Source organism: Ammospiza caudacuta, chromosome 6 (assembly GCF_027887145.1).
Source record: "Ammospiza caudacuta isolate bAmmCau1 chromosome 6, bAmmCau1.pri, whole genome shotgun sequence".
NCBI classification, from domain to species: Eukaryota; Metazoa; Chordata; class Aves; order Passeriformes; family Passerellidae; genus Ammospiza; species Ammospiza caudacuta.
This window is the reverse complement of record NC_080598.1, coordinates 25,609,155-25,629,932: the sequence shown is the minus strand read 5'-3', so window position 1 is coordinate 25,629,932 and position 20,778 is coordinate 25,609,155. Positions and strand designations below refer to the sequence as shown.

At 51.6% G+C, this 20,778-nt stretch overlaps 1 protein-coding gene across 1 annotated transcript in view; it reads left to right on the top strand.

Annotated features, from left to right (window-relative positions):
• ALX4 (ALX homeobox 4) overlaps window positions 1-18,676 on the top strand; it is a 37,908-nt gene extending 19,232 nt beyond the window's left edge. The window contains exons 2-4 of the mRNA XM_058807637.1: window positions 8,805-9,115; window positions 16,152-16,280; window positions 18,353-18,676. Of these exons, the coding sequence (XP_058663620.1) occupies window positions 8,805-9,115; window positions 16,152-16,280; window positions 18,353-18,676 (764 nt within the window). The remainder of the gene's footprint in view (window positions 1-8,804; window positions 9,116-16,151; window positions 16,281-18,352) is intronic.
• The last annotated feature ends 2,102 nt before the right edge of the window (window positions 18,677-20,778 follow it).

The window sequence follows — 20,778 nt, the reverse complement described above, 5'->3', positions numbered from 1 at the left end:
TGCAGGTCCAGCTGAGCTCCTGCCCAGCCCATTACAAAATGGCCCTGACCCCCCTCCCGCTGCCCCTCTTCCCAGTCGGCAGTTTTCAGGTTACAGGTCTGGCCCTGCTACCAGCAGCACAGAGCAGACCACTAGAAGTCACCTCTGGGAGGCAGCTAAACTTCAGCAATGCTTGGCTGTCTCTGCTGCAGAGAGGTTGCTTTAGCAAAGCAGACAGACAGAAGAATGCAGAGAGAGGCAGACAGACCAACCAACCCAATGACGAGAACAGCATCCAGGCAGGCACTGACCCACAGGATGGGGTGAATCACTCTGCAAGCTGGCAGCAGGGAATTAAACTGTGCCATAGCCAGACATCAGAGCAAGGATCATCTCCCTTCAGGCAGCTTTGTCTCCCCAGCCTTCCTCACCAGCAGGAAGTGGAATCCCCCACTCCCTCCTTGTCCAGATGGCTGATTTATACCTTCAGTCACAGGTGATGGCTGGTGGGGACTCACTTAGTGTCTTAGCATGGAAGGTTAGCATGGAAGGCAACACACACACTGAAGTTTGGAAGGCTGCGTGACTGCCTCATACCTCCCTCTCACCCTGTCAGAGCAGAGGTCCTGCTCATCCAGCACACAGCCTGGGGTGGAAATGGTAGGGGAAATGTGGGGAAGAGAGAGGCACTGACTGGTTGTAGGGGAAACCTCTGGAGAAGATGACAGCTTGTGGAAAAGACCCCCCTTTTCTCTTGCAGTGCTCAGGGGAGGGATCTTTTCAGATCCTTGCAGTGGCCAAATGATGTGGGTAAGGTTAAGATGAATACATAAATCTGCATCTGATGGGAACTCTTATGCTCTTCCTTTCAGAGTGAGAGCTTAGCCCTAAGCCCTGCATTGACCTCAGCTGTCGCTCACAAGTGAACAGCACTCAGTGACTGCTGTCAGCCCCAGAGCTCCACAGTTTTACCTCTCTCTGCTGCAGGGACTGACTTCCCAGGGCCCTAGCACAGGGAGGGAGCTGAATCCCAGCTGCCTTAGATGCTACTGTCAAGCAGCTGGAGATAGCAGCCAAGCAGAGGAGCAGCAACCTTGCTGGATCTAGATTTTTCTAAAAGCAATACAACAGAGGGATAACTGAATGATCCCAAAGACCTGGTGGATTGGGCAGACATTGCTCCAGATGCTGAAAGCCAGTAAGGATGTCCCAGGAGGAGAACTCAGCTCAGACAGGAGCAGAACAGAGCTCCCACACTGGGACAGAGCATCAAGGTGTGCAAAACCCTACAGTGCCTGTCTGTGGAGAACATAGGTCTTCAGCAAACAGGACCTGTCTGTTCTGTATCTAGGTATGAGTCTATGACTGAGATGACACCATTTAATACTTTGTCCAATATTAGTGATGCTGATTTTTTTTTCTTAATGAAATCACATATTTCATCCATTCAGCACTGAGCTAAGTCTTCAGAGCAGTTAGGTGCTTACATCTGGTTCTGAGAAGCTTAGGAAAAACCAAAACCCTCAGGTGATCACTGTCATGGCAAGGCATGCAGGACTGCTTGGGAAGGAGGAGACTACTTATCCAAGAGGTATCAAAACCAGAGCCAAGATTAAACTGAAAGCCCTTTCAAGCCCCCTTCTCATAGTTGTCTTCCTTGTCCATCTTCCCTGGCTGGTACTCACTGGGGATATATCAGTTCAGAGGTTCTAGATGGCTTTGGGTTAACATGCACTGCTTTAGGCAGAGACCCAAGTAGGATGGAGCAGAAATCCACCATTTTTCCTAGCTATTTGTGACATGCCAGTGGGACATGTGGGAAATGAGACATTTTACAATGCATTAGCTGACCCATCTTGTCTGTCATACTTTCAAACTTTGCACATGGCCTGGCATGTTGCAAACCTGTAGCTGACCACCCCCATGCAATGGAGCAGCTTCATTTTCTCCCCGTGGAGGCAATGGCAGTACATTTTCTTGCTCTTTCCTTATATCATGTTCTGGGAGCCAGAAAGTCAACTGCAATTGCAGCAGGTTGCTAGAAGCATTTTTGTGCCTTCAAAATTTGCTAGTCAGCACTTTCCTGCTTTTCAGATGGATGTGCCACATGAAAAAGGACTTGGGGAATGAGCTGTGCCTTTTTCTCTAGCCACAGCTTCTATGCAGAGTTTTCAGAATTGATTTGTTTATGTAAAAGCCAGTTTTGTTAGCGTCCTTTAAAAAACATGAAAGAGGAGCAAGCAGAACATGTTGCATTTGTACAGACAATGCTGAGTTCTCCCCAAGTAGCCACAGGGTGTGTGAATCCAGCTAATCAGGCAATAAAGCAACACATGCCCTCAAAAACAGATGTTTGTATTGGGGAAAAAAAAAGCTAGCTCAGAATAAAAGTGAGAGGAACAGAAATTTTCCCAAGTAAATAGTGCATATTCCCAAGGCTTGCTGTGATGTAAACTTCTCAGCAGCACTAGAGCTAATGTTTATCAAGCTGTCTGTCCCCAAACTCATACAGTGATTTAATCCAGGAGAACTAGCCAGCCAGGAACAAGAGGACTTAAGTGCAGCCAGGGATGAGGTGAATTTGAGTCCCACAGAAACATCTCCCAGGCACACAGTGGAGGTAGAGCCAGAGACTCAAGTTATACACTGGCTTCAGGGCCACCAAAAATCCACCCATGGACTTACTGTGTGGGACCTTTGACACTGTCTCCAGATTGCTTTTCAGCAACAGAAGGAGGTTTTTAGACTTTTCTGCTCCAGGCCTTAGTATTGCTCCTGCTGTATGCTCTGATCAGTAAAATAAGTCTGTTCTCAAAGAGGAGAGTCCTAGGTGTGGTGAGGAGGAGCACAGTAGAGAGAAACACTCCTTCCCCCTTTCATTCTTTTACAAGTAGACTTTTCTGTGGGACTTCACTCTGCCTATAATTAGCTTCCCAAGGTGATCAGGTATTTCACAGCTGGTTTTAGTCTGTGAGTTCCACTGTGAGTAACCACTGAGTGTGTCCCCCCTTTGCTGCAGAGCCTCAGGAGGCTGCAGCAGCAGAGCAGCAGTGCCAGCAGCTTTGACAAGCTCAGCAGAGATGGACAGTGTCCATGCAGATGAGAACATTCATGCAGTGGTCTCCTGAGCACAAAGGGAAGTCAGTGAATGCTGTACCTTGAGCAGAGGAACAGCATAGACCATATTCAGCCTTCCTTCAGGTTCTGCAGAATCAGCCAAAGGAGGTCCAGCCTGGGAGGGATGGACAGGCCATATACTCATCCTTATCCAGAGCTGAAATGGACATGCTCCAACCAGCTTCTGCTTAGCAGCAAATGATAACTGCAGCTCCCAGAATGAAGTCAATGGTTTGTGTCCTATCTAGAATGATACCACCTGCATTTAAGAGATGGATGCTGCCCATTTTTACACTTCAGTTGGGCACAAGAGTGAAAGTATGATTAAGCATCTGATCATTGCAAATAAAATCAGTGAGGCCACATACAACTAAAAAAGTGTTAAAATCTTTTCTACATGTGCAGACTGCAAGACTACTGACTCCCTGAACAGGAATAAACCTAAATATTTGGGTCTTTATGTGTCTAAAATTCAGTAACTTTGATTTTTCCTATATAACTCAAAATGTGGATGTTTTTTAAATAATAGTCTTGTGCTGACTTCTAGACTTTAATGACAGATAGGAGGCAGAAGACTGCAACAGACAGCTTAAAAACAAGTATAATCATTTCAGCATGTGCTAAGGCAAGATCACAGGAGTTGGATAAGGTTCCTGTAGTTGGCCAAGTCCATGAGGTGTGCTGGCTGGATGTGGTGCAAATCTTCCTTGGTAAGAAGTGTAAATGCACTGCCTGAACCCTCTCTAGGCAAAATTTTAGCACTGGTATGTAAGCAAGAGTTGAGAGAATTACATTAAGAGCTTTTTTATTTTAAAGGGCCATTGCTATGAAGAGTCAGACCATGCCTGTGCAGGCAAGGAGAGGCACCCTGCAGTGGCCAGCACTGGAGGCCACGGAATTTGGGGGTGGGCAGGGGGGAACACCCCTGTGCCCACACTTGGACAGGAAGGCAGAAGGCTCCAATGTCATTTAGTGAGGGAGCAGAGGGGCAGCCTGGTGCAGCCCATCCTACCTGTGCTGTGCTCTTTGGCCACGGGTTATCCACAGGCAGACAATGTCTGTGAGCTGCCACAAGCCAGTAGGAGTTCCAGGCTGTTCTTGAAGCCTCCCAGGACAGGGATAGCATCAGCTCTTCACTGAGACTGTAATAACTTGGACAAGATATTGCCAGAGCAGTACATTAGCAGTGCCAAGACCCAGCAGGCTCTTTTACCTGCAGCCCAGGGGAAATTGCCCTGTGCTGGCTGTGTCCCTGCCCTGTGCTGGCCATGTTGCTCTCCAGCAGCCTTGTGGGCTGTGGAGCTGCCATCGCAAGATCTGTGTGAAGGAGCCTATCGGGCAGGAGCTGTGGCTTGCCATGCATTTGCTGTGCAAAGAAGATCTACCATTTCAAGTTGGACCCAAAGGTGTGTGTTGGAAATGTCCCAGTCTCCATCCCTGTGGATGCACCAAACTGACTTTGCTCTAAATTAAATTCCATGGATTAGACTGTACATAGCGAAGATTTTACTTCAGCACTGTCGGTTTCTAGGCTGTTTAGGTGGCCTGGAAAGGCCCAGGGATGGCCTTGAAGAGCCGACGCTTCAAAGGACGAGAAGAGACTTCTGATCTTTTCTCGGACTCGGTGTTTATTAATTGTTTATCTAAAAGATTTTCTTTCAGCCCAACAGAGGTCTGCACAGCAAGTCAGCCATGGGCACACTGCGAGCCCCCGGGGCGGTCACTTATCTTTATACCTGAAGTTACGTATACAATATTTATAATTTTTCCCCAATACCTTCTACCCTTATTAACCGGTGCACTTCTAGTAATAACCAATCCCAAAGTGCCACCATCACCACAGAAGATGGAGGCCAAGAAGAAGAAGAAGAAGAAGAACAGGACATGCCCCAATTCCTCCATCTTACTTCTTTAGATCCCCCTGTACAGAAATCCTAAACCCTGTGTTTTACACTCTAATTAACTTATCCCTTCACCATTCACCCAGTGAAACCTTCCCAGTCCTCATACACGTGTCGTCTCCTGTGTCGGATCAAAGTCCTGCCACCAGACACTTCTGGCAACATTCCAGGACTCCCGAGCCCCCCAAGGGTGTTCTCGGCCACTCTGCACCTCCATCCTGAGGTGCTGAGATCCCACACAGCACCCTCTCAAAATAGGACACCTGAGGAACAAAACAGATGCAAGCTGTGAATCCAAACATTCTGACAGCAAGATAAAGATGACTGTTCCCTCCAGGAGTGTGTCCACAGAGCAGTGCAATGCCTTGCTGTCTCAGGGCCTTACCTCATGACCACAGGTGAACACGGTCTTGTGTCTCCTGCACCCTCTTTCTCCTCCATAGGGCTCCCAGGACAGATATGGTGAGATTTGAAAGGCATTATTCTGCATATCCCCTGCAGAAGTGGGAATGCAGGCATCCCTCCTGCCCAAAAGGAGCTGCAAGATGCTTGGGGCCCACATGCCCAGTTATCCTGGACTGTCCCATGGCAGGTGACACAGGGTGACTCAGGGAAGATCTTGGGAGTTCTGATGGTCTAGCAGGCAGCCAAGGCACTGGGAGGGCAGGGTATAATTGTGGGAAGTCAGAAAATATCCTCCTTCTACTGCTATGAGGGCAAGGATGGATTGGCAAGCAGTGAAGGAGGCACCAAGCTCTGCTGTCGGGCTTGTAAGGGTGCAGTGGTCTCACATCAATTCCTTGTCATAGAGATCTCCACAATATGTAACTCAAGGTCTCTCTAGGTTTGATTAGAAACAGACACCCTAAATTTTGCACTGAAACTTTGAGGCCATCTCCAGTTACAGGAAGTCTGGGCATATCCTTATGCAGATGTATGCAATTTGTTTCACTTCAGCAGTTAGTGTGACTGTTTAAGGTCAGGGAGCCTGCTTCTAGGGAATGAGAGTTGCTTCTTGGGATGCACACCATGCCCTCCCAGCACTGCCATCAGGCCCTCCATCCCAGAGTTTCTGCCCCTCCCATGGAAATTATTCGTCCCTACCAGGGCCCTCAGGGGCTGGAGGTGAGGAAGCCCATGTGTGCTGCAGTGCAGGAGCACTAGAGCAGCATGGCTGAGCTGCAAGGAGGGCTCTGGACTGGCAGAGCAGGCATGGGAACACCCCCTGTGTGTGCAGCAGGGACAGTCCTTGCTCCTTGGGGCTGATGGTTTGTGATGGAGATAACTTATCACTGCTGAAAATCCTGGGCCCAGCTCTCAGCTGCAGTTTGAGCTATGCTGTCAACAAAATTAGAACAGACAGAGAGTTTTCTCTGTGTGTGTTTGTGTTTGTGTGTGTTTGTGCAGGCCCCTCCCCAGCTAACTGAGCTCCTGAGGCAGAAAAAAACCAGCAGAGGATTTCCCAAGGATAGGCTTCAGGTCTTGTGTTTGCTGCTGCTGGAGCTGCAGGAGGCTTAGAGGTTAGGGATGCAGCCAGAGCAAAGCTGTGGGGGAAATGTACTGAGCTTCCTGACATCATAAATAATAAAAGAAAGAGAGAAGGGAGAAAAAAACCCCAAGCCAACCTCTTGGAATACTTTATTTATTACTCTGTCTCTACTGAGTCTCATAGGTGGTAGTCCATTGCTGCAGACTTTCTGGAACCATTTTATTTTCAATTGTAAAAATTATAAATATCATGTCTGTAGCTTATGATTTACCAAGGCTGTGGGGCAGGGCACTGTCCCAGTCTGTTTTGGACAGGTCTGTCCACCTGCATCCCCCAGGAGCAGTGGGAGAGGTCAGCCAGTTGGAGAAGGCAGGTTCTAAGAGGAGGCAGTGTGTCAGTCACTGGCCTAGACACTGGTCCTGGAACCCAGGGAGCATAAATTTTTACAAAATGTTCCCAAGGATCAAAGCAAAGAGCGCTGAGATAGACATCAAGCTTTGGTAGGCTTTGTAGGGAGCTCCTCAAAAGTCTGAAGGAACAATATTAGAGAAAGCAATACATCTGAAATCACAGTAGGGTGAAAGTGGCAGGTAGCTCCATTGCTTTCATCCAAGGTCTGCCTGCAAGCCCTCTGTACCACCTGGGCAATTTTCTTCCCAAATCCCTTTCACAGCTCATTCCCCCAGGCTAAACCTGGGCCACCCTTGCTCTCATGCCTGAGGGTGACAGCCACATTTCACCCTCCAGGTTTCATCCCAATCATCTCAGTGCAGCCTTTCAGCTGTGAGAGTGAGAGATGGAAAAGGACTTGTACACTGTGCACCTTCTCACAAAAATTCCATGGGCTTTTGGCTGTGACAGAGCTGTTCACAGAAGGGCTAAACTGTAAATATACACTGAATTAGCAAAAGGATTTTGTAACAAGAGATGAGTATTGCCAAAGACACAGGCAAAGATGCCTAAGCTGGCATTAATAACACTATCACATTGCCTGGGAAAAGCTCCCAGTGGGGACATCACTAAATAGTGGAACTGTTTCCCAGAAAGACTGATCCTGGCCTGGTAAGTTTTAAAAATAGACTAAAGGGAAATTTAAAAAAAATATGAGATGCTTGATGTGCTCTTGGCTTGGTAAGGAGAGCATAGAGGATAGAAAATACCACAGTATCACTTCCCACATATTTAGGAACTGAGTGTAGTGGCTCAAGGTTAAAACCTGCAGTAGGGCTACCATGCTTTTGCCCAAAGATCCCAGCCAGAAGTGTGGCCAGGTGTGACACTCAGCTGTGCACTATATGGCAGGTAGCCAGTTGCTCACACAGATCCCTCTTTTTCTGTCCTGGGTTCAGCCCACCATGCAGAGCAGTGGCATCAGATAAGGGAGAGCCATGCATCCCCTCCAGGGTCCTGCTGGCGTAGCATCACTCTTGCTAATGAAGGGGACACCCTGTCACTGGTGGCAGGAGGTGTGCAGGAGAGGACACACACAGTGCCTGTGCCTGAGGGTGCATACACCTCATTTACAAAGCTCAAAGGTGGTTTTTAGAAAGAAACCTGTTCACTGGTTCAGGGCTTGAAACCTCTTCCTCCTGCCTGCCATACTGCTCTCATATGTCATGTCTCATTAATTAATTGTTGAGGGCAACCAGGTGGGAACAGTGCCCCAGACTGCTGTCACACTCCTCTCATTTCCCTCTGCCCTGCACACATTGGGGTGCTGTTTCTGCAGGTGTCTCAAACTGTGCTTTTCCCCTTTCACAACGTCTTTGCCAAAAGCAGTGCAAGTCCTGGCAGAAGGCTGTGGGGTTGACTGGGAGTGTCAGTCAGGAGCACCTCTGCTGACACACCAGCACTGCCAGAGGATGCAGGAGCAGGAAACAGACCCCACTGAGCACCTCATGTGGCTGCTCTGTACTCCTGTTTTTCTATGCTGTGTTATTCAGCAGGGGAGCAGAGATGGGCTGGTGGCAGGGGACCTGCATGGTGCAGGGAGCAGACAGGTGCCTCTCAGAGACCTTTCCTGTGGCCACAACCAAGGAATGTAGTGCTCCATGACATTCAACCCTGATGTGGGTGTTGAGAGATTGAAGGAAGATCTTGCTGGAGTGTGTGCACATGAGTGTGCAGGGCTCATCCTCCCACCTGGGTCTCTGAGAGGGAGCAGGAGCTGAGAGAGCTTGCCCAACCTCCTCTTGTCCATCTGTGCTGGGCAAAATAGGTCAAAATATTTACATGTGTTTCCTTTTCTCTCTCTCCCTGTCCCCTCCCCTTGGTCAAACCTGCCCTCCTCTTCCCTCCCCTGCCTCCCACTGAAACAGGTAAGGACAGAGCTTTGGGAGAGCCTGACTTGCAGCCGAGCTCCGACCCTTCAGCAATGGACAGCAGCTACCTCAGCGTGAAGGAGGCCGGGGTGAAAGTGCCCCAGGACAGGGCCAGCACAGACCTCCCCAGCCCCATGGACAAGGCTGACTCGGAGAGCAACAAGGGCAAGAAGCGGAGGAACCGCACCACCTTCACCAGCTACCAGCTGGAGGAGCTGGAGAAGGTCTTCCAGAAGACCCACTATCCCGATGTCTACGCCAGGGAGCAGCTAGCCATGAGGACAGACCTCACCGAGGCTCGTGTACAGGTATGGGGGAAATCCTGCTGCTGGGTAAGGGGTGGATGAGCTCCAAAAACCCTCTGAGGTTCCCTTGCAGCCCCTCCATAAGCTGCAGGCAGCTGAGCCCTAATCAGAACCTGTGGCACAGGGAATGCACGAGGAGGTTCATCCACGTCTGACACTGGTGTCACCTCCTTTATTTGGTCTGGTGTCCCACAATCCAGTGTTCACAGAAACACCTCTTGCCCTTGAGCTAATGGGACAGCAGGTGGGTAAGCCTCAACACCACCCTGAACAAAGTTTGCACAAAACCTGCTCTCTTCACGAGGCTTGCAGGGGACACAGGTCCATTAGTCTGAGTCGGAGCAAGCTTTTCCATAGCATCGACTCTTTCTGGCAGATGGGGCTGCAGGGTGACTGGGAGTTCAGTGCCCAAGAACATGGTGATGCAAGAGAGGCAGCTCTTGGTGCTGCTTGGCAGGTGCTGAAACTGCATGAAAGCTGGAGATCTGGAGGCAAAAGATGCACCCACCACCTTAGGAGAAGCAGGAGAAACAAACAGCCATGCTCTGTTGACAGCCTCAATCACCCCCACCCACACAGGTGCCAGCTCTCATGAATTAGGTCCCTTGAAATAACCTGGGGTCCAGCAGACCCAGAATGCACATCACAGGAGGGAATGATTCTCTGACTACCACTCTTTCCTGTGAGTCAAGGTTAAACAGGTTCTGTCAGGGCTCAGAAGCATCTGCAAAAAGGAGCACCCCTGCATGGGGCGGACATCCGCAGCTCACACCTTGGTGGTCAGCTCCTTCTCCAGCACAGCTAATCCTCTCACTTCCATCGGCAGGCATTTGTCAGCTCACCATCCCCACAACCTGCTCTAGCATCAAGAATAATTGGCCCATGGAGACACCTGATTCTATCTTTTATACCAGGAATATTTCCAGCTCCCAGCCATCTTCTTTAAACTTTACAAGTAGCTGTTGCAATAAGGCCCACATCCATGCTTAAGTCCATTTTACTTTGTACATTCACTTCTGAATTCAACCAGAAGCAGAATTTTTCCTGTGTGCTTGCCTAAACTGGTATGCAGGGCTGGTGTGCTCTTCTTCCCCACAGCTGTTTCTCTTCAGGCTGGGCATGGCTGTGTTTCAGTAGGCAGCAGTGTGATTCCCATCGGTCCTGAGTGCAGCATGCTGAGCATCACAGGATGGGCAGAGCAAGGCAGTGCTACAAACACCAGCTCTTTACTTGTGCCACTGCATGCAGCTCTTCATTTCCCAAGAACACACCACAAGTGCTAATGGGGTCTCCTGGGAGGCCAGCATAGCATCGGGTTACTGGCTGCACAGTGCATGACATTCCTTCAGCTCAGGAATGAGAATGAGGTGCTGGAGGGTGGCAAGCTCCTCCTGCTCACTTTTGAACCAGGGTTTGCAGCTACTGTGTGTCCCAGGCAGTGTGAAGGGCTGTCCATCAGAACCAGGGCAGGTGAGGCAGATGCAATCTACACATTCTTACATATAACCCTTCATTTTGGGGTTTTTCCCCACTTTACTACTGGATCACACTCCAGCTGAGGGCAGAAGAACTCCCTAGGTATCCAGGAGTATATTTGGCAAAGAGGAATTTCAACTTGCTCTGAGAAAAGCGTGCCACTAGCCTGTTGCCACAGGCAGCCAAGAACAGCCTCCCTGCCAGTGCCACCTCTCACTTGGGATGGCGATGACAGGGCTCGTGTGACAGAGCTGCTGAAGGGCCTGTCTGAGTGGCCTGGCTGCTCATGCACTTACCCCATGGTGAAAGGGGTAAGCACTTGCATTTCAGTCATTCCCTGGCTCTGCCAGGAAGGACCTGGTGACCTGGGCCATGGGCTGGCACCAGGCCACCACCTCGTGATGCAGGCCTGCTGTGCTGTCAGCAGCAGAGCACACTGCTATCATTGGAGAGCAAGGAGCAGCAGCCTTGTGCCCAGAGCAGCAGGTGCTAGGTACTCAGACACCCTCCATGGCACAGGGAAAGGCCCTGGCTGCTGGGGGTGCTGGGCGTGTTCAGGCACACATCTGCTGCAGCCTCATGGGCTTTGGGGGAAGCTCAGAAGCCCCTCTGCCAAGGAAGATATGTCCATCTAAGGGATAATCCTGCCCTGGAATGATTTTTTGGAGGTCAGCTTCAGCTGCCTGCGAAGCTGAACTAAGCAAACCAAGATGACAGAAAGGTGAGGCACAGGTTTAAGGTGTGATGCTCCCTCTCACAACTTTTGGCTGGAGGTCATCCCCTCTGGCAGGCTTGGCTTCCTGGCGAGCATAACCAGCTGCACTGCAGGCAGGACCAGATGCAGAGCCCAGGCACGCTCTGATTTTTCCATCCTTTTGCCAGGCTCATGCTTATTAGTGAAGTAGCTGCCAGAGATTTTGGTGTCTGGAGAAGAGCCCATGCCAGCAGCATACATGAGGTGGACCATACTGTCTGTGAAGCAGTGGCATTCCATGGCCAGGCCCCTCTCCTGTTCCATCTCTTTGCCTGCCTCAGTTTCCAGCCATCTGTACTGGTGTCTGACAATGTCAAAGACAATTCCCCTTGTGATGCAATGCAAATTTTCCTGCCTACTCCCCACAACCTTGCCCCTTGTTTCCATGTACTATTAAGATACTGCACATCCCTGTTTTCCAGAGTGGGAGCCATGCATAAGCTCTGTGCAGAGGCACAGCCAGGAAGAGGTTGCTATGGCTCAGCCACAAACCTGCAAGGGTGCACAGGGGGTCTGTGCTCATGTAGGTCCTACACATCATGTATATCCCATTCCTTTCTTCTCCTCTTCCATGTCTGGGGCTGCAGAGCCCCACAGAGAGCTTCTGCTTGGTACCAGCAACTGCTTGAGGCTCTTTCAGCTCATCCAGGTCTGCAGCAGATGTCTGAGGCAGTGGCACTAGAAAAACAAGGTAGACACGTGTATTCACACATTATTCCTTTCCTTTGCACAGAAACACACACAGGCATGTCCCATGTCCCAGCCTGGCCCTGGCTGCTTATCTCTCTTGGGTTATCAGTATCTGCCTCCTGGACTGCTCTCTGGGAGAGGAGAAGGGGATGGGACTGGAAGGAGGCTTCGCAGCCAGGGAATATAACCCCTCAGCCAGCCCCCCTCAGAGGCAGCTTTATGATTGCTGGGACCATTAATGAAATGTTTTTGGCGGTGACCCTGTGATGCGGCGGGGGCTTGAAAGTGAGAGGGAAATGTCAAACTCCGCTGCAGCAAAATCACCGCCTTGGAAAAAAAAGAAGAGAAAGAAAGCAAAGCAAAGCAAGAAGTAATATATCTTGATCCCTTTTCCCCCATAAAACCCTGGGAGGCTGGTGGAAGGAGCGGAAAGACTGAGCTAAGCCTGCAGGAAATTAAACATGAAATGAAAACAAGCTCGAGTTATTCAATTCTCTCATCCCAGGCTCCAATTTCCCATTCCAGGCCACTGATAAAATGGTGTCCAGTTTCAGCACTCAAGGATGAATTCTGGCTCTGTTCTTGCAGTCTGAAAAGCAAAGGGCTGGTGTCCATCTCCAGCAAGAGGAGACACAGCCTGGCCTTTCACAGAGGGATGGGGTCCTGAACACAGACAGATGGAGGCTGAGCAGAGAGAGGAGGGTAGCAGGGTGAGAGGACAGGAATGGGGAGAATGGATGCTGTGGGGCTGCCAGAAGAGAGTAAAAGCACAAGAGACTTGAACGTGGCGGGCAGCTCTTACCTGCACCAAAGCAGTGATGCAGTGAGGGGTGCTGAGCACAGGGCATGAGCACAACCCCACAGCTGCCACCAGCCCATCACCACATGTGCAGAGGGCAGCCTCACCCACCGCTGCCATGGTGGGGGTAGGAGAGAGGGGAAAACACCTTTAATTTGGAGGAAGGACAAATCAGTGATGCAGCCCCAGATATCCAGACATGGTCAGTGGCCTGGGTTAAGTCCCAGCTGAGCCCATCCCCCTGTGCCCAGTGCAGGGCACACGGGGCTTGTTGGCAGGGGCAGACTGGCAGTGCCCACTGGGTGTGAGGGTAGAGGCAGCAAGAGAGTGAGAGGGAGCCTCCTTGCTTTGTCTCAGGCCACTTCTGGCCTCTCCACCCCCAGCAGCACGTCAGCTGTGTATGCATATGGATTTAGGTACCACATATAGCTGAATGTTTATGGAGATATGAAACATTCTCTGTTCTGTAGATTTTTACAGGGCTGATTTGGTACATCAGGGCTTATCAAAGCATTGTCTGCAGGAGTCAGATACATGCCATTACCATACACTCCTGCTGTAATTGCTTACACTGAGATTCAGTCCACAATGACTGCTGGCCCCTGCACAGCAGAAGTAGCCCATCCTGACTCCAGAGAACATACTGCACTAGCCACTGCAACCTCTGCTGCCACATTCCCATCCCACAACAGCCGCTCTTGACAAGGAGTGACAGGCAATGAAAGGAAAATGAACTTCTGTTTGGGTTTAGATTTGCTTTTTAAAAGCAGGTGTCTTCTAAGACTGTGGAAATACTGAGGATTAGTTGAGGTTTTTTGCTGACATTTTCACATTATACATTGCCATGCCTGTCTTGTTTTCCCTGGAGCACTGTGGAGGTCTGGAGAAACCCAACTGCAAGACACCAAGAAGCCTATAAGGACTTGGACCAGAGGAGAAAGGAAAGCTTTAAAAAGCTGTCCAAACCTTGCCACAAGTGCTTCAGAGCTCACTGTCAGCTCTCAGAGTGTCTCTGGTGCCTGTGACACCAACACTTGGACTGAAGACACTCTTCTTCAGCCTAATGCAATGACTTGTCACATCGTCCCAGCCCACCAGCCACGTGGCAATTTGGGAGCTGCCTGTTTAAATCACTTTGCTCTGTTCAATCCAATGCATAAATGCTTTAGAGCAGGGGCTGAGACCTCACTCTGCTCTGTCAAGGCAGCTGTTGTGCTGTCCTGGGAAGAAGAGGGCACAGACCCTGCACTGCTGTGTTCGAAGGTCCCACTGCAGAGCCACTCACTGCCGTGGGGGCCGGAGCTGGGCCGCCCTGCTCCCAGGTGGGATGCTCAGGCGGGCAAGGCAGCCGGGGCCTTCCCCACACAGGGAGGGGCTGCGTATGCCTGGCACATGTTCATCCCTGCCCTGCACAGGCAGCCCTCTGCTCCCTACCTGTTCTGCACCCCTCTGTGCACAGCGGGGCCTCCTCTGCCTGAGGAGGAACCAGGTCACCACCGCTAACTTTGAATCTGCAGATCAAAGCGGCGTGATCCAGGCCAGCCCTGGGACTGGCCTGCAGCTGGGCTGCAGTGGCTGTGCCAAGAAGAGGTAGAAGAAAAACAGACAGATGCCTGAGGCATCAAACCTGCTCCAGTAGGACGCTCTGCATGTGCAGCGTGTTTGCAGCTGGGATAACGTTAGGATGCTTCTCCCAATGCTTTTTGCACCTACTGAAAACACTCACAGGGTTTTTGGTTTGGGATAGGGGGTTGATAGCAGGTCGCTGCTTTGGCCAGCCTGTGGATGGCCCATGCCAGTGGCATTGCCATGGCCATGGGGCCAGGCACTAAACCCTGTGCTATCCACAGCCCACATGAAGAGCACATGCCTGGCAGCTGCACTGCTCCCTGCCCAAAGCAGACCACAGTGCATGGCCAGACCCTCAGCTGCCTACTCATACCACAGGCCTGGCAGAAAGAGACCAGCACCAGGCTGTCTGTGTGGTGGGAGGCAGAAACTGAAGCAGGAGAGCCTGAAACAAGTCTTCCAGCACAAGCAGGAAGGTCAGCTCAGACCAGAAACCCAAACCCCTTAACCCTCCCAGCAGCAGCTTCTGGCTGCACTGACTCAGGCTGAAGGTGCCACAGCACTCCTGCCCCTGCAAAAATTGTCCTGCCATCCTACCTTGTGCCAAGCACCTGGCTTGTGCTGCTGTCCTGTGAAGACATGAGCTTCCTACCTGGTGTCTGCTTTGCCCAGGTGCCTGGCAAGCAGCAAAGCTGCCCCACGGCCAGGCGTGGGAAGGGCCAAGCTGCTTGTCAGCAATACCCCCTCTGGCCCCCTGCAGCAAGTCACCGTGTAAAACTCGAAGCAGAGCTGAGAGGCTCTAGGAGTGCTCCTTTCATGCACTGGTGTGACCTGCACAACCCAGCCCCCAGTGATCGCCCTCATCTCTCAGTGCCTTCAAAGCAGCTCTTGATTGATGTGTTTCCCTGACTCACGGAGCTTCAAGAGGCTTTGAAGACACTGGGCCAGGCTGTGATCTCTCTGAGGCTGATGCAAATCAGGAGCAATGGTGCTGACAACAGTGCAATAATCCACCCTGATGTCAAGCCAGTAAAAATAAGAGAAGAAACAGAGGTTTGGTCTTTGCCTTGAAGGGATCTGAGCAGCACTGTGAAGTAAAGAGTAGCAAACCCTGCAAAGAAAACTCAGTGTAAACCAAAGGATGTTATAGAAGGACACCTGTCCTTTCCTGCAGCTAAGGAGGGAAGGGGTGTTCAGCTTTGTATTTTTTGCTGCGGTTAAGAAAAATGAGGGAGCTGGTGAGAAATGCAAGCTGTAGTCAATGGCATCATCATAGCTAGGATTAGTCCTGGGGAAAGCCCCGCCACTGCTGTTTTCAGCCTGGCAGCAGCAGCACACATGGATGTATTCACATGTCTCTGAGACTGGCTGACAGCAGGAGAGCTGCAGGCAGAGCCTGGGTAACACAGATTTAGGGGTGAGAGGAAGAAGGGCTATTCCAGGGCAAATCAGGCTGTGGGAGGCAAGAGCTTGATATGTCCCCAGAGGGGCTGTGCACCAGAAGATGGACATCCCCGTTTGCATGGAGTGTTCTCTTTCTAGGAGCACAGGCTAGCCCCAGACCTTCAGGAGAGCAGGGAAGGACTGTCTCTCCCCTGCAGAGCATGTGTGTGGAGCGATGCCCTTCTCTGTGCCATACAAAACCACCCGCCTGGTGAGGCCCTGCCCTCTGGTGGGCTCTTCAGGGCTGCCGGGCTAACGGCCCCTGCCGGGCTGCCCTTGCTCACAGCCCTGCTGTCGCCTCTCCCCAGGTGTGGTTTCAGAACCGGCGAGCCAAATGGCGCAAGCGGGAGCGGTTCGGTCAGATGCAGCAGGTCCGGACCCACTTCTCCACCGCCTACGAGCTGCCTCTGCTCACCCGTGCTGAGAACTACGCCCAGGTGAGTGCATTCCCCTGCCTGGGCACTGTGCTTGCTGGACACGCTGCCTCTGCTCCCAGTGCTCCCCAAGCCAGGCTTCACTTCTCAGGCACATCTGCCTGCCCTTAGGCAAGGCTGCAGGGAGCGGGGCTATACTGCCAGGCTGTACTGAAGGGCTGGCAATTTTTTAGTCAGGTGCTCTGCCTGGCTCCCTCATGCCCTGGCCCAGAGCAGTCATCTTTAAAGCAAGTACCAAGCCCAGCACTGTGTGATACAGAGCAGCACCCTTGGGCACAGGCCACCCCGTTCAGCACATCCTATCACATGTGCTGCTGCCCACTAACTTTCCACTGGTTTGAAAGAGATCCAAAAGACTATTTCATGCCCAAAGAATAGCAGATCCCAGGGATGCTTCCTGCTACCATGTCTGATTTTCATGCCCCTTGGACATGGTGGTTGGATAAAAGGATTTTTCCCCTGGCAAATTCCCACAGCAGTGTCCCAGTGATGGGCTGTGGTACGCACAGCACACTTGGTGACATCTGGGGATGCTTCCCAAGGGAGTTGTAGATTTATGCTCCAAAGGAAGAAGGGAGGGGGCAGCCATGCTGGGGTACCTGAGGCTGCTTCTGAGTCCTATTGAAACCGTTCCTGCCCTGACCCTGGAAGCAAGTCATGGGGTTGCCTCACCTCTGTAGCTTCCTGTCTTGGAAAACCTGTCAGCACAATAGCCTCTGAAAGACTGGGCCAGCTCAGTTTCAAAACGCTCCAGATGATGCCAGGCAGACTGGGGTTTGCTAGCTCCTGGGCTAGGGTGTGCCTCAGAAAGCACTCCCGCCTTCCTCCACTCCTCTTCCCACCACCCAGAATTTGCTCAAGGGTGCAATTCTGCAGACATGATGCTCTGAACCTGACTGTCCTCACAGATTTGCTGGAAGCCCTCTCTCCCTGACACCCTGTCTGTCAGCTGCCTCCCCAGCCAGTGCTGTACCAATGCTACCCTGCAGCCAAGCCGGGAGTGTTTGACCTCTCTCCCGCTTGGCATCTCCCATAAACTGAACAAGAAACCCTTTTGAAACAGCTGAGATGCCAAAGCAGCTTTTCAAGCAGAGAACACTCTCAGCAGCCTTTTTAGCATGTCCTTCTCTTGCCTTTGTGACTTACACTGCTCTCTCCCTCCATACACTGCCCTCCTCTCCCAGCACAAGAGATCAAAAATTTGAAAAGCAATTTGCAGGAGGTAAGAGATCAGAGAGGGCCCAAGGGCAAGCAGTGGAAAGAGGCAGTGGGATGAAGGGCCCTTAGCTCTCTTGCTCCAGCCAGCTGCTCACCTCCTCCCTGCTTTCATCCTGCATGCCCATGTGCCCCCTGCTGCAGCACACCTATTTCCACTACCAAATACTGAGCCCTCCTCTCTTCTGCAATATCATTTTTATGAGTGACCCTGCAGGATCCTAGATGGTCTCTTGAGGTGGCCCTGCAGGGTTGTGCTCTGCAGCAGGGTGGGTGATGCTGCCTGGATGGGCCCTGTTGGGGGAGAGGGGCAATGAAGCTGCCTGTGCTGGGGGCTCAGCTCCGACAGGCATGTCTGTGTGGTACAAAATAGCCCTTGCCTAGGCAAAGCTGCCCCGAGCTGGAGAAGGACGGTGGATGAGCAGCCTCACAGCACTGCTTTCTGCCTAATCCCTCTGTAATGAGTAGGACCACAGAAACACCATGGATGACACAAATTTTCCTGTGCTGAGAAAAGTGCTCATGGGACAAAAAAAGTAAGAGCAGTGTCTGGGAGAGGAATAAATGCAGATGCTATGGCAGAGAAGGAGCAGAATCCTGCTCCCTGTGAGTAACCCTGCTGCACTCCCTGCCCCTGTCCAGGCTGCATACAGGTTTTGGAGTGGATTTGCTGGCTGCAGGAGCACTGAGGGTGCTGCAGCTGGCAGGGCCCAGCAGACAGGACTGCATGTCCATCTCACTGGCTGCCCCTCCACTAGGCTGCCCTGCCAGGCCGGGGCTGCACACAGTCCATTCCCTCAGGCCAGCTGCCCAAAATATCCTCCTTGGGGCAGCCTTGATGCTTCTTTTCCCATCCCCAGATCCAGAACCCCTCTTGGATCGGCAACAATGGAGCAGCGTCCCCTGTGCCTGCCTGCGTGGTCCCCTGCGAGACGGTGCCCTCGTGCATGTCCCCCCATGCTCACCCCCACGCGGCCGGCGGCGTCTCCGAGTTCCTTGGGGTCTCCGGGCCCGGCAGCCACGTGGGACAGACTCACATGGGCGGCCTCTTCGGCACAGCCGGGATGAGCCCCAGCCTCAATGGCTACGAGCTGAACAGCGAGCCGGACCGCAAGACCTCCAGCATCGCTGCCCTGAGGATGAAAGCAAAGGAGCACAGCGCCGCGATCTCCTGGGCGACATGACAGGGCTGCGGCCCATGCGCGCCAGACACGGAGAGAGCACGTGGGGACAGCCCAGTCAATCCATCCGCTTGGACTCCAGACAGCAGTTGCCTCCTCGGGGATCTGAATGCAGCACTTTTAGCTACCCTAGGCATATAAAGTACATATGTTAATGTAAGTGGAGTGTTTCCAGCATGAACGTGGCAGCTCCCGGCTTCCTGGGATCAGGCAGGGAGAGGGAGGCTGTGGAGCAGCACCTCTTCCATCAAGATCTGGGATGGGATGCATCCTTTCTCGCTGCCACCTCCCCAACAACCTGGGCATTTTTTCTTCCCACTGTTTTTATCTGACACTAGACATGCCTTTCCAAAGAGCAAGAGCCCACTGGCCTTTCAGCAGCTTCTCCCATCCCACCACTCACCAACACACACTCACACACACACTCTCACATATTCTGCCCTGGGCAAGGGACTGCATGGGGACTCTAGCACCAGCAAAGAGACTCTCTCACATTGCCAACATCATTTTAGTGGGAGCTACGACTTCCCACAGCCGAGTGGGGAACAGGGCTGGGAAGATAACCAAAGCCAGAAAAAGCCATCTTCTTCTTCCCCGCTCCCACTCCATCTTGTACTCTGAGATGAAGCAGAATTGTAGAGGCCTGTGAAGGGGATGCCCCTCTACCCACCATAGCATGGTGTTATCACGCTGAGAGTCTTTGCCAGCCCTCTGGTGACCCAGATGGAGGTACACCCCAGCAAACAAAAGCTTTGCAGCATGGCTCAATGCCCCTGGGCTTTGCTTTCCCTAATTGTGCTCTCTGTTGAGCCTCACAAGTATGGTGGTACAGGAAAAGATTCCCTCTGTCTTTCACTGGGTTGGGAATTATTAACTTCAGTTTAGAGACAGCAGCTCTGGCAGGGAAGCACAACTGCTCTGTAAATCTGCAAGTCCCCAGAAAGACTGCTCTAAGAAAGAGCTCAAGCACTAGCACACCACCACAGTGGCACAAGGCCACCAAATTCCTCATACACCTCATGCTGGGGTCAGACATGTGCAATGACAGGCCCTCCCTCAGCCCTCCACCCCAGTGCCCTGGGGCACACAATGGCTGCGGGCATCTCTGCACCAGGGACAGCAAAGGAACAGGCTGGGAAGGGGCTCAAGGGAGAACAAAATGATCCTGCCCCATCTCCAGCCACCTCAGATCCTCTTCATTTGCAGAGGAAGTAGAAGAGACCAGAGCTTCTCTGGTTTGTGTGAACCAGCATGCCTCTCTGCCTTTCCGTCCCAGTGCTCTTACCTGCACAGAGCTGTTCAGTAAGATCTCCTTTGCAAGGCTAAATGTTTTACAAGTTTTTCAGTGATCATAATGCATAATAATTTTGGAACATCCTTTTACCCCACTGAAATACCGCCAAGGAGAAGCTGAAAGTCAGCTGAGCACTACCAGCCATACAGTGTGTGGCTTTGCAAGCTGGGCTTGAGCTGGGGTAGCCATCTCCAAGATTTACAAGGGAATTATAGGATACTACTCCCAGAAAAACTGGTGTGTCACCCTTCCCTCTTTCCTCTGCTCAGTGTTAGGGGATCTTGTGATGTAAGGTCCAGGAATATCTAGTGGTCTTGGGAAAAGTTCCAAATAAGCTACAACCAAATGTCCAGCTTCAGGTTAATGAGCCATACAAGTGCCTAGACCGTCAATACACTACCTTAATGATACCCTATTGCTGGGTGAAAAGTAATATATTTACTGGAATTAGAAAACACCAGTAGTACTGTTTCTTTTCTCTCCTCAGAAATGCTAAGACATGCATTCCCTGCTATGCACAGGGAGCCAGCATGCATTTCACCACATCATCTGCGTAACCAGGGCCTCTCCCATCACAAGCAGCCAGGATTTACATGTCAGCCTAAACATTCAGCTGAGACCTCAGGCATGGTGGCTTAGATGCTGAAAGTGCTGCTGATCACCAAACCAGGCAGTATCATGCTGACCAGTTGCAGGTGTGTACATCCCCACTGAGTACCCCAGAAGCCACTGAGCTTCACAGCTACCCAGGGACTGGTGACAGGAGCAATTTGTCCAGATTTGTGCAGGCAGCTGAGTACAGTGTTGAGCT